The sequence below is a fragment of the Alligator sinensis genome, unplaced genomic scaffold, assembly GCF_000455745.1.
Source record: "Alligator sinensis unplaced genomic scaffold, ASM45574v1 scaffold614_1, whole genome shotgun sequence".
NCBI classification, from domain to species: domain Eukaryota; kingdom Metazoa; phylum Chordata; order Crocodylia; family Alligatoridae; genus Alligator; species Alligator sinensis.
Genome location: NW_005842294.1, coordinates 52,070 through 65,431, shown reverse-complemented (window position 1 = coordinate 65,431; position 13,362 = coordinate 52,070). Strand labels below are relative to the sequence as shown.

The 13,362-nt window shown below is 43.1% G+C and overlaps 1 protein-coding gene across 1 annotated transcript in view; it reads right to left on the bottom strand.

The window, feature by feature from the left end:
- Positions 1-13,362, bottom strand: part of WDR17 (WD repeat domain 17) — a 70,526-nt gene that overhangs the window by 7,111 nt on the left and 50,053 nt on the right. The window contains exons 21-26 of the mRNA XM_025209550.1: positions 11,820-11,911; positions 9,472-9,571; positions 8,161-8,300; positions 1,877-1,988; positions 1,018-1,159; positions 814-916 (exon numbers count right to left, since the gene is read on the bottom strand). Coding sequence (XP_025065335.1) covers positions 814-916; positions 1,018-1,159; positions 1,877-1,988; positions 8,161-8,300; positions 9,472-9,571; positions 11,820-11,911 — 689 coding nt within the window. The remainder of the gene's footprint in view (positions 1-813; positions 917-1,017; positions 1,160-1,876; positions 1,989-8,160; positions 8,301-9,471; positions 9,572-11,819; positions 11,912-13,362) is intronic.

Here is a 13,362-nt window from a genome sequence, read left to right as displayed (position 1 = left end):
CCGATCCCTACTCAGCCCCACCCCCCACCTGCCCCCCAAGCCCCCTTGATCCCTTCGCTGCCTGGCCCCACCCCCTGCCTGCTTCCCAAGCCACCCCAATCCCTTGCAGGGATGCCTTGCAGATAATACCCTGTCTGCAGTCTGCTAGTTTAGTTAAATTCAACACATTTCCACAAAATGTTTCATTTTTGATGAACTGGCATTTTCCAGCTCTAAGTTATCAACATTTCATGAACAGCAGTTTCAAAGGCAGCTGACAAGTCTAATACCAATGCAAGAAAAGCAGCCTTTGTATTGAGCACAGACCAACGACTATTTAATGATTGTCAAGGTACAGGTGGTGACTAGATGTTACATAAGCTCCATCTTACAGCTAGCTACCTTCTTCATAACCTTTCCAAAAGAAACCCCAAAAGAACTTATAGTCTGAAGTGCACCCAACAATTTCATCACCTCTGTGACATGAGTTTTCAACTACATTCAACTACATTTCAACTAAATACATTAGTCTCTGCAAGGATCGTAGTCTGTTACAGTGAACACAAACAGTTTGTCTGAATCTGAATTTAAGGTCTATCAGTCTCAGCATTTGTGAAAACACCCTTTTACTTGTGTAAGTTAGGAGTGTAGGATTAAGTAGCATGATTGCACTTGTAATTTTTATTCAGATGGTATAACTGAGAGCCAAGATGGAAAGATGTCCAAGTGCTTACTGGCTGCAGGCAAGAAAAGCATTCCATAACTGTAAACAAAGATAAATACGCTTTAAACAAAAGAAGTTTCAATTTTATAGTTGTGACAAAATATACTCACTCACTACATTTATGCAGCACCAATCGTTCTGTGCGTATATAGCTTAGAAGATCAAGGTATGGGCATACTGAATCCAAAGTCCAATCTGAGCTACTAATTTGTTCTGTTGGAAAATATGAAAAAACAAGAGGGACAATAAATAAAAAGCCAAAAGCTGAAACATTTTACTCCATTTAGATGAGTCTCCTCCATTCAGAAGCATACCTTTAACATACTGAATGCCAATAGGAAGGGCTTTTTCTGGTTCTGTACTTAGCAAATAATACTTTATGGTTTCAAATAAATCTCCAGTTCCCTCAGCTGTCTCTGCCAACTGCAAACATTCTTCTACACCTGGTAGATTACACTAGAAAACAAAGGTTTTACAAAAAAAGATTTTGTTTGAATATGGTAGCAAGCAGTGCGATTCACACATAGTATAGTCAAATCGGAATACCTCTAACAAAAAGAAAAAAGCAATTGTCATCATTTGATGAGATTATTTAATGCATGTAACCACACTAAGTAAGTGACTCTTATGACCTGAAGAGGAGTGAACTGGAGGAGCGGAAGGTCTAGTCACCAAAGCCTGGTAAATGTCAGCATCCCCATTCCAAGGTCCTTCTTTGTAAGAATTTTTCATGGCAAGGCTACTTTGTGTAACAGCTAGATATGCAGTCAGAATCAGAAGTCAAGCAAGCAGCGTTAACAGATTTTTCCAGGCTGCAAAGGAAGTGTCAGGCTAGGGAGGCAGTAGCCACCAGATGCAGTCAGCGTGGTAGGGAAGGGAATCTTGTGTGTGGGAGTGAGGCCAGACTTCCATGACACGGGGATAGTAAGCTCCATAAGAGAAAACCAAATTCTCATTATGTAGAGGATCTGACTTTACTTTGCTACTAGCCACATAATAAAAAGCAAATGAGCATTTCCTGTTGAGTGCGCATCAATTCCTAATGCGAATCAAGCACAAATACCAAAAATGGATATGAAGGACGATCTTCATTCCTAGTATTGGAACATATCTACTCATTAAGAAACAGATCAATATATAACTTCTGTTCAAGTAAATGGTTCTTTAAGTTACCTTTTCATGTAGGTCATTTATCTCTGCCGCACACCCAGGATAGAAAGCACAGAGTTTTACCAACTGCAGTTCATTATTGGGTGTCATCATGAGAAGATCTGCTGCCAAATCCCTGTGCAAACAGAAGATGTGACAGTTACTCATAACAATATGTAATGCCAGAGTAGGCCTGTTTTCTTCTTTACGCTTTTATCCTCTTTCACTGAAGAAATATCCATTGTGATAAGGGAAAGGGAGCAATGGGATCAGTCTGGAAGCCTACATTATTGGGGTGACACACAACATTTAAGAAAAGTTGGCCACTTTTTGGATTTAGTTCAACTTCTAGAAGTTAATAAGGTACAAAGATTCCAAAACACCATGAAATCAATATTAATCACTACTAATGTTCATTCAGAAGTGCCTCACTGTAACTACTAAATGGAACTGCACAAGAAATAGTCATTTTCAGCCCAGGATTTGCCACACTGCTGAAAATATACAATCATCTCACATAAAAATAACTTATAAAGAATACCACTTCAGGTTTGAATATTACTTCCCTTGTGACCCAGCTAAAAGATGCTGTCATAAAATTAGTTTGTTTTATGAACACAACTTACTATGGCTGCTATCCCTGTGTCTGTGGGGCCAGTAAGTTGGTATCCCCACATCTCTATCATCAGTAATTAAATATTTTTCATTAATTTGACCAGAAATGACTACAACCACTAATGCAGGGGCATTACCTATGAAGCAAAATGGAGAAATACATATTTAAGCAACATGTGAATGTATTGACTGAGAGGACCATTTCTCCAGCAATGCACATTTGCCCAAAACAGTGAGTATGTACGTATACTCAAGGATTAAGAACACCTGTCAAAAGGCACTTGCTTTATTCACTGCTGTCTTACTCATGATGGAGAAAAGCAACATTTCTAGTTTAAAGGCTCTTCAAATGGAACATAGAGCTTCCTTGTTGAATACTGGCACTATATATTTAATATCTCTCTGGGTACATACTGTAGGGCTGTACGAAGCTTTGGTTGCTGATTCGATTTGGAGAAGATTTGGCCCGGTTCGGCCGCCAAATATTTCAATCTGAATTGAATCGGGAGACCCTTTAAACTCTCCGAATTGAATCGGAACCCTCTGAATTGATTCAGAGAGATTCAATGATTCAGACATATACAGCTTTAAATATTTTTTCTACATACCTCAAGGCTCATGAACACTGAGATGGTGGGGTGGATGGAGTGTACCATGGGAGCACGGGGAGGTCCCTAGCACGCCCGGTGGTGGACCCGGAAGTGGACCAGAAGCACTTCCGGTCCATTTCTGGGTTAGCCGTGGAGCATGCAGGAGACCTTTCCACACCCCGGTTCAGTGCCTGGATCTGGGGGGGGTACCCAGGGTCCCCTGTGGCCAATCGCTGAGCTGGGTGGGTATGGGGAGGGGTCCCCCTTATGCTTGATAGCAGACCCAGAAGTGGACCAGAAGTACTTCTGGTCCACTTCTGGGTCTACCGCCAAGCGCAAGGGGGACCCACCCCCCCAGGCTCCCATGGGACGCTCTATCCACCCCACCATCTCAGTGTTCACAAGCTGCGCCTGGTACCTCGAGTTATGTAGAAAAAACATAAAGCTGTGTCTATGACCGAATCGCTGATTCTCCAAATCAGAATCGAATCTTCAGATTCAGATTTGGCCGAATCAAATCAGGACAGTGATCCGAATCAGGGAATTGAATCATTGTCTGCTGAATTGGGCTGAATCTGAATCGAATACAGCCTGCTTCGCACACCCCTAACATACTGATGACAACCTACAAAATTAAATGTGGTGGAGAGGAGTGGGTATGTCTTAATAATGACATTTTCTTATCTCTCCCTTCAGTTTCTACCCGATTTAGATTAATTTTAAGATATTACACTAAAATGACTATTAAAAAAACAAAGACTCCGAGGGCCCTGTCATATGTTAAACTTAGGATGGCTTAACTGCCATTTAAAACATTAGTATCCAAGTGTTCACATAATAAAATGCAGGATAAGTGTGCTCACATCATAGTAAAGTTAGGATTTTTCCAGCACGGAGTGTCTCCAGATCATATTACCTAACATGTGCTGAGCTAATGTGTCGACTACTCCACAGAGGCAATACGATCAGGAGATTCTAGTGGTGGTGAGGGCTGGGACCAACAAGCTTCCAGCATCTGCACTGCACCCTGGAATCTGCTCTGGGGCAGTGGGAGGTGCTAGGTTCAACATCCAGCTGCTTGTCACTCCTAGCCCTATCGATATATATAGATAGGGCGGGTATGGGGGGTATGTATAGATAGATAGATAGGGCTAGGAGTGACAAGCAGCTGTATGTTGAACCTAGCACCTCCCACTGCCCCAGAGCAGATTCCAGATTTTATACATATATAAAATTTATGTTTTATCAGCACTTGAAAAATGAAGAAAGAACTATATAGTCTAAGGTTATTTTTAGCACAGGGTGAACTCTTCAGAATCCCTGTCTAGAAACAATTAAATACCTGTATCCAAGTGATGGAAAGCTAAAAGGAAGACATTAAAATAGTAATGAACAAAAATGTTTAAAAATGTTTTTTTACTAAAAGACAACAAACCTAATGAAGATGGGGGATGGTGGGGAGGGAAAACAATGGCAGCAAATTCAAGAGGTAGATAGGTTTGGCTTTGTAAAACAACATCAACAATTTGTACCAATGACTTGATTCAGCTCTCTGCTGCACAAACTATATAAACATATTTGTTGGAAAATCAGCTTGTATGATTCAACATGTAGCAGCTAACATTGAGAGAGAGAAAGAGAGAGAGAGAGAGAGAGACCCAATCCAGATTTTTTAATGATGTTTCCTGCCTGTTTTCTCTAAGATCAGTTCCTAAAAAAAATTTCAGGAAACATGGCATTGTCAGCATGTGCTGGCTTGTGTAACCAGAGAAAAATTATCTGAAAAAAATGAAAACAAACATTTTTAAAAAGTCTGTATTTCCACAAAAGCCCAAACCCTATCAACTAAACCATGTTACCTGAAATGTTTTTCAGAAACCAGTTTTGAAAACAATGTCAGGATGGACTAGAAATTGCAATGTGGATGGGGGTCAGAAATAGTATTCAAGCCTTCAACTGATTAATTTTCATTAAGCACCCATAAAAGGGAATGAAGTATCTTTTTAGGATTTGTAAGAACAATAAGAAAAATAGCCTGATACTAGCATATACTAGCATTAAATGTTTTTCCCAAATTGTTTTTGTTTGTTTCCAAGAGAATATCACTGCAAAAATTTATAGTTTCATCAATAACATATTTCATTAGCAGTAGACCAAGGTCTTTCCAGTATTCAGAGAGGTTCATTACAGCAAAACAAGAGTTAGTGTAGTTATTTCAGTTAATGGGCACTTGAACATTTATAAATTATTCGTTCTTCTCAAATCAGTTGAATGGTAAAGGGAACACTACATATACTTTAAATAATCTAGGACTTCTCTCTCCTGTCAGGCTGAAGGTGTAGTTAGATATATGTTATCTTTAAAATGTCACTATAGCTGTAAGCAAGAATTTTTTGGGCGATACCTTTTGTTGGTATAGTCGGGATAAAGTTAGACAAGCTTTTGACTGCAAAGTTAACTTGTCTAACTTTATCCCAAGTATATAGCTGGTCCAATAAAAGATATCACCCCCTCAAAAATCCTTGCCTCACATAATTCCTAGCCCATGATGGCTACAACATCATTCTAACATTACTGCTGTAATGAGGTATATGAAAGGCATGGGAAACAATGTTGCTCAAGGCTCTTCTTATGCATTTATTCAAAAAAGTTCCTGTAATAACCACAGGTTACAACACTGAGGTTATATCTGCACTTCAGTCACTGGATCTCAGAACAGAATGCAAAATCCACCTAAGGAATAAATACTTGTGCAGTTAACCTGCTTAAAGTAACTTTTGTACATTTTCTGTATGAGCTGCAGTGACTCTGTAGACAAATCCCATGTTTGCAAAAGCTGTTCAATATATGTATGTATATATAACTGCTGTACTGGGAATATTACCAAGTTGCAGTCTTCAGGATGAGGTCTTTAGTTCAGGAAAACAGTCTCTTTTAAATATGGAGGGGAAAGATACAAGTATTACAGTCGTATCAATTCTCCTGTCATCTTAAATCCTCTGTGGTGCCTCCTACTCGCATGCTATACAAAAGTAACCACTCCAACAGTGATTGTAGGCCCTCTGGGGTAAAGTTTGGGGAATCTCTGAATGCTCTGATATGACTGACACTATAAGATATACTCCATGAGGACAGTCCACAACTCTGCTACCTTTGTTGCTGTGTTAAACCAAGGCTTAGCAAATCTCTGTATGTGTGCCAGCAAATGCTTCTTGGGGTGGACAGTGAGAAAGGGACTTCCCTGCCATCAATCCCAAGGTCGCATCAACCACTGCTGGCAATGAGCAGGGCTGGGGCTTTGCAGACCCTGGTGCAGCCTCCCCACCTTTCCAATGGTTTACTACAGGAGTCGGCAATGATTTTGGACAGAGTGCCAAAAACACCTACAACCTAGACTTGTAAGATGTTGGCATGCCAGGGGTGGATGGCCGGAGAAGCTGCGAGGGGTCTGATCCTTGTTGTGGCAGTACAGCACTAACTCCTGCCCCACTGTCCGCCCGGAGGCACACGTGCACCAGCCACTGGCTACAAGCTGGGCTGGGGCTCCATAGACCTCAGTGCAGCCACTTGCAGCTTCCTGGCTGCCTACCACAGCAGGCCCAGGCTCTGAGCAGGCCTCTGCTGCCAACCGTGGAGTCCAGGCTGCATGCAGCAGGTGGCGGGGAGGCTGCAAGCAACTGCAACAGGGTCCCCAGAGCTCCAGCCTGGCTTGTTGCTGGCAAGAGCTGCATGCTTGCCTCCAGGCAGATGGCAGGGAAGAGATCAGGGCTGCATTGCAACAACAAGGATCAGGCCCCTCTTAGCTTCCCCACCATCCACCCCTGGCACGCCAACATCTTACAAGTCGAGGCGTTTTTGGCACTCTGCCCAAAAACACTGCCAACTCTTGTGCTAAACCACTGTAAGAATGAGTAATAAACCAACCGATTCATGCAGTCAGTATTCATACAACGGTTTTCTTGATTAAATTTGACATACTTTCTCCTGAGGAAGGGAGCTAACTTTATTATACCCCTAGTTGGCCAATCAAATTATACCTTTGACAACAAAATAGAAGTTTGGTTGCCCAGGTTAATTCCCATTTCTCTAAATGGAACACGAATCCTGAAACTACTCCCACAGCTTCTCCTGCACAGTCAATGACTATATATTATACTTGCTATCACAGGCTGCTTACAGACATTAACCTTCCCCACCCCCTTCACCAAAATGGCATTTACTTTAAACTCAGCACATCCCCAGAAGAGGCATCATGTTAGCTGGACCTAGCTCACCCAACACCTGCATAGACCAGGAACCTTAATGGGGCTTTTTTGGTACTTTTATCTAATAGCTGATTGAATCCGCTATTGGATAAAAGTGCCAAAATGCCCTGCTGAAGTGTCTGATCTTTACAGACACTGCGGAGCTGGATCGAGCTAACATGCTGCTTTTTCTGGTAAATAGCGTTTTTTTTTCTTTTTAATGGCTGTAAGCAGCCACAGTGTACAAACCTAAACTGCACCCCTGCTCCGGTAAGAACAGTGCAATGAACGAGGGTGGGGGAAATTTGGACCATTTGAAGTTTTGGGGGCTTGGAACACAGGCATATATTCTTTCTACTGGGGGGAAGAGGGAGGAGTCAAAACAGCAACCCTATAGCATCTGAACAGTTCCTCAAGTCTTCTATGTAGCCCTTCACCAAGGTGTTTACACCTCAAATACTTTTAAGTACTGCATCACAGATTTTAAGCTGCTACTTATTCTCCCCCTCTGACTCGCTTCTTACCAAGTTTTCTCATCTATTTTTATTAACTTTGTTTTAATTCTTTAATTTGTGACAAGTGAGATAATTTTTCCTTTTCAAATACACTCTTGATAATCACTCATGTTTACTCATTTACAATGCCTTTTATACATATTCTGGTTTCAATGACCAATGGTTGGGTTCTTTATTCATTACAGGGCTGATACTACAACTCTCCCTCAAGCAAAACTCTACCTGCCTTTTGTTGATTTGCTTGAATAAAGACTTCAGAATCAAGTACAACAACTTCTGGGGGGGGGGGGGGGTTCTGTTTTTGTTTTTTTAAGAAAAAAAGTCTTTGGAGTAAAAATTCTTACCATGTTGTTACTGTCATACATTTTCTTGCTAGTAATTCTAGAGCATAATGTGTTGCTTGCGCTGCACTTTCTCCTAAGACAGTACCCACACTGACTGCCAACTCCAGCTCATTTCCACGAATCAGGTGTGCCATGGCAAGCTTGCTCAATAAGAAAATCATATTATTAAGTGACAGAAGCACTTTTTAGGATTCACTGTGATGAGCATACTACATTCATTCATTTGTGAAATTGTGCATATTACAAAGTGACAAAACATACATTAAATGAATTAAGACTGTTCTGGCTCTGAGAGGAGTTAATAATTGTCTACTATGTAGTTGTGATATTTTCTAACAGAACTGCTTTACTTTGGCCCAAACAGTAATATTTTTCTTTGTCAAACCAAACTGTTTAAATAGCAAAGTCTAAATAACAACAACAAATTAACATTGTCTTAATGAAGTATATTATGTCTTGGTTCCCTGGAAGGACCACAAGGTACACAGGATGCCATGCTGCCCCTTACTCCTGAACCAAAAGGACTTTTGACTGCAAATCTTCCCTGCCTACCTTCTCCATGAAGTAAAGACAGACTGGAGCAGCCAGCACAGACAGGAGAGGGGTATGAGGTATTAGAGGCCACAAACATTTAAACCACTTGGTGCCCAAGAGACTATAAAAGATTGGTTACTTTCCCCTCCACCTCACCTCCCACTGAACTGGAATCTATTTCTGCAGGGAGGAAAAATGGAACGTGGGATGTACTGGCTGAAGCACCCGGGCAGCCTAAATAGATAACTGTGCTGTTTGGGAGTAATGAAAATAAAAAAGGAAAATGTAACTAACAAGAGAGCTCTCTCATGCATTATGTTATCTGCCTATTATATTTTCCTGTTTATTGATTTTGCATGCAAGTCCTTCAGGAGAGGGTCTGTATCTTCCCTGAATTTCTTCATACAATGTAGCACAGGGAAGCCCCAAATCCTGAATGGAGAGTTTGGGGCACCACAGCAACACAAACAGTTCTTGGGACTGATACAGCTATTTATAGAAAAAGAATGTACATTTACTAGCATAGTATTAAAGAGACATTTCTTTTTTTGTCTAAGGGTGAAATTCTGGCCCAGTTGAAGTCAATGGGAGGTTTGACTTCAGTGGGACCAGGATTTCACTTTGACTATCAACATGAGGAAAAAATATCTAAAATATTTAAACTGATGGCAATATTGTTCTTTATAGCATAGAAAACATCTATGGTATTTGCTTTCAAAGTAATTCATTATTAACGGTTTTTTCCTCTGCACCAGACAAAGAAAAAAAATGTTTTACCTCAATGTTTTCAACAGCTAAATGGCAACATGCTGCAAGCACTGCACGGCCATCCTGGAAATACCACTCTGCCAGTTCTTTACTGACTTTGTGTAGGAGCCTGCAATAACAAAACAGGAATTCTGCAAGAACATTTTCAGAGTTAACAACTAAAGCAACACTAACAGCTACATGGGAGAGTGGATTGACCTCTTGTGCTTTTGGCTCCTGGGTTTCCACAAAGTGGTTACAGCAAGTGGAAGACTTGAAACCTAGGTGTATTAACATGAAAGCCCCAGTGTGGATTAATATGTGCAGGACACTGATTTTCAGGTACAATCAGTTTTTATGAATTTGTAAGTTTTTCTTCAGAACTGGGGAACAGCAGCAAATTTTAAACTGCTTATTGTGCACATCAAATCTGCATGAACATTCACCTGCTTGCTAAAAATAAAAACCTATGAACATAAATCATATATGCAAACACAAATGTCTGTTTGCTCAGTTGTGCCAGTTCTACATGCAGTTACATGATTAATGCCTAGGAATGCCAATAAAGACTGGGTACATGCATTTTTTGTGGACATGTGTGCGCCTTTATGTGAAAATTTGATCATCGGTGTACACTTGGTGTTAAATTGCTCAGTGGTGAAGTGTAGTGAAGGTTTTGAGAGCAGAAGAGAGCATGTATATATAAGTGAGACAGACCCTAGACTTGGCGATACTGACTAGAGCACTGCATCATAATGCGTATTTACATGTTAAAAAACAATGCAATTTTGAGTAAATTAATGAGTAAGCAACACTAGAATGCATCAGAGAACACATTTCAAACTTTAAATTTATCAGGAAAAAAACCAATTTGGTGCAAGAACTGACATATGGGTTTCCCTCAATTTATGCAGGTTCTTTATATATGAATTCGCTCTTATGCGATCAGCATATTTATACCCATAACTCATTATATGTGAGGTAAATTCACTGTTATGTGACCAGCATACACACACCCCTTCCCCCCCGCCCCCCCAAGCAGGTAACTCTGTGGGGGGAGGGGAAAGGGCCATGACCCCACTCACCCCAGCCCTGGTTGCAGTGGCCCCAGGAGCAGCCGGAGCCAGTAGCCTGCAGCCACTGGGCTGCACTGTGCTCCCCCTGCCCCTGGGCTCTGGGGTGAGTGCTGTGCCCTGTGCCGCCCGGGGCTCCACTTGCCCTGTACTCGCATCTGATCCTAGGCTGCACCATGCCCTGGTGCAGGCAGCTGGTGTTGGCTGCTCCTGGGGCCACTCCAGCATGGGCTGGGGTCAGTGCAAACAAGTGGAGCCTCAGGGGTGCAGCCTGAGGAGCAGCTGACACCAGCTGCCTGTAGAATCTAGGCTGCACAGTGCTCCAAGCCCCCCAGGGCTCTGCCGGTCCCCACTCACCCCAGCCAGTGCTGGAGCGGCTCCGTGAGCAGCCAGCTCCAGTTTCCTGCAGCCGCTGGGCTGCACTGTGCCTTGGTGCAGGCAGCTGGTGTCAGCTGCTTCTGGGGCTGCTCCAGCATGGGCTGGGGTGACTGCAGATAAGAGGGCAGTGCTGGGTGCGGCACTCACCCCAGCACCGGCTGCAACGGCCCTAGGAGCAGCCTGCATCAGCTGCGGAGGGAACTGTCAGTGGGTGGGGGAAGCGCGCCTTTTTCTAATCTGCACCCCCTGGGAGGGCACAGACCCCAGCCCGCAGCCCTCCCAGGGGTGCGGGGCAGAAAGAGGCACAACCCCCCACCCACTAACAGTTCCCTCTGCTTTGCTCCCTGCTGCAAACCCGGAAGTGACTCTGCTTGTCTGCACTCACCCCACTCCGTGCTAAAGCGACCCTGGGAGCAGCTGATTGGTGCAGGGCACGGTGCAGCTCAGCTGCTACAAGCAGCTAGAGCTGGCCACTCTCGGGGCCCCTGCAGCTGGGGCTAGGGTGAGAGCCACTCTAGTTCCCTCTGGTTTGCTGCCTTGTGCAGCCCTGGGAGCGGCACCCTTCTCCCAGCCCCTTCCCTAGTTCCAGCCTCCCTCCCTCACCACCATAGGAACCTATCCCTATTTGTTACATTATAAAGTGGGTTCGCTTTATGCAAATTCGATTTATGCACCGTTCTTCGGGAACTCATGTACTGCATAAATCGAGGGAAACATGTACATTCATTGATGGGATCCACTAATTCAAGAGCAGTTAATGCACAGCCTTGCCCTTATAAAAAATGGGGAAGTATAGTATTCTTTTGTCAAACTGTTGTCACTACTGGTATCAAATCCAACTACAAGGACTACTAGTGTAATTTCCTTCGATGGCTTCATTTACTGCCCTAAAAAAACTTAAGAAAAAATCTTCTCTACACAACTCACTCATTGTAGTCTTCCATATTGTTTCCATCAGGATTAAAAGATCCATTTGATGTTGAGAGCTGTGGGGTAGGCATATTTGCCTCACAAGCTGCCTAGAAATCAATATATTGATTAATCAACCTATTAACTAAAGTGGAAAAAAGCCCATAAAAATGTTTTTTTCCAAGAGATAATTTGAGGTCTACAAAATAATTACAGAAATATTTAAACATCATAAACTTACTTAGAAATAAACAGCAACTAATTCCATTCATGTGTGCAAGGCTGTAAGGGGAAAGTAAGACTCCAAGCCTCCTGTGCTCTTGCATTGAATTTTCTCAGACCTCAGAAATAAAGACTGCATGTCTGATGCTTGCTGTAATATACCCTGACCCCAAATTTGGTCAGATGCATCTTTGAGATATACTCCAGGGTGTTCTCACACCATCAGGAGTGTCCTTCAAATCCCCAAATCCCTCTCTGCCACCTGCTGCTTGACCACTCAGAACACCCTGAGATGTACCAAGGGCCAACTCCTTCACCCGTCTCACCCAGGCTGTGTCAGCTTTTATCAGAGGCCATATTGCCGGCAAGAAGATTCACGTTTGCCCAGTCATGTGCTCAGAAATTACAAATCTCCTCTTCTGGAGAAGAGCCCTGCTTGTTTGGGAAAACACTTTGAAATCACACTTACCACTGACAATAAACAAGTTATAAAGAATAACAAAACAAAGAGCAATCATAAGAAACCAGTTTAGAAAATAGAAGTATGTTGAGATGCATGCAGAGATATAAGAATAAACAAACACAAGAAAGTATCAAGGATTAGCTTCGGGTTAGAGGAGGGTCAGGCAGAGACACTATGGGTCAAACTATAAGAGGGGTGTGGCAAAAGGGACCTTACAGTGGGTGTCTACTACAGACCACCCAACCAGGGGGAAGAGCTAGACCAGGACTTCTCCAGTCATCTTATGGAGGCGGTTAGGTCAAGGGATGTTATTGTCATGGGTGACCTAAACTACCCAGACATTTGCTGGGAGGAGCAGACAGCCGGGTCTGACCGCTCGCGTAGGTTCCTGGCTGTATTACAGGACCTTCACCTTATCCAGGAAGTGCACAGCCCCACTAGGGGTAACGCCTTGCTAGACCTGGTCCTGGCCATGGGGGATGACCTGGTGAGGGGACTGCAGGTCCTTGACCACCTGGGCAATAGCGATCATCACCTGCTGGATTTCATTATCCAACGCAGGGCATCTACGGCTCACATCAAGGCTAAAGCTCTTGACTTCAGAAGGGCCAACTTCAATGAGCTTAGGAGACTAGTGGGGGAGGCACTGAGGGTCCAGAATGTAGAGGAGATGGGAGTCCACGAGGGATGGTCATACCTTAAGGGGGCGATCCTCCAGGTGCAAAGGATAACAGTCCCTGAGAGAAGCAAGGGGGGTAAGAGTGCTCAGAAACCCCCTTGGCTCAGCAAGGGCATTCAGCAATGCCTAAGGACTAAAAGTGGGGCGTACAACCAGGGGAAGGGAGGAACTATCACCAAGGAGGAGTACTCCTCCTC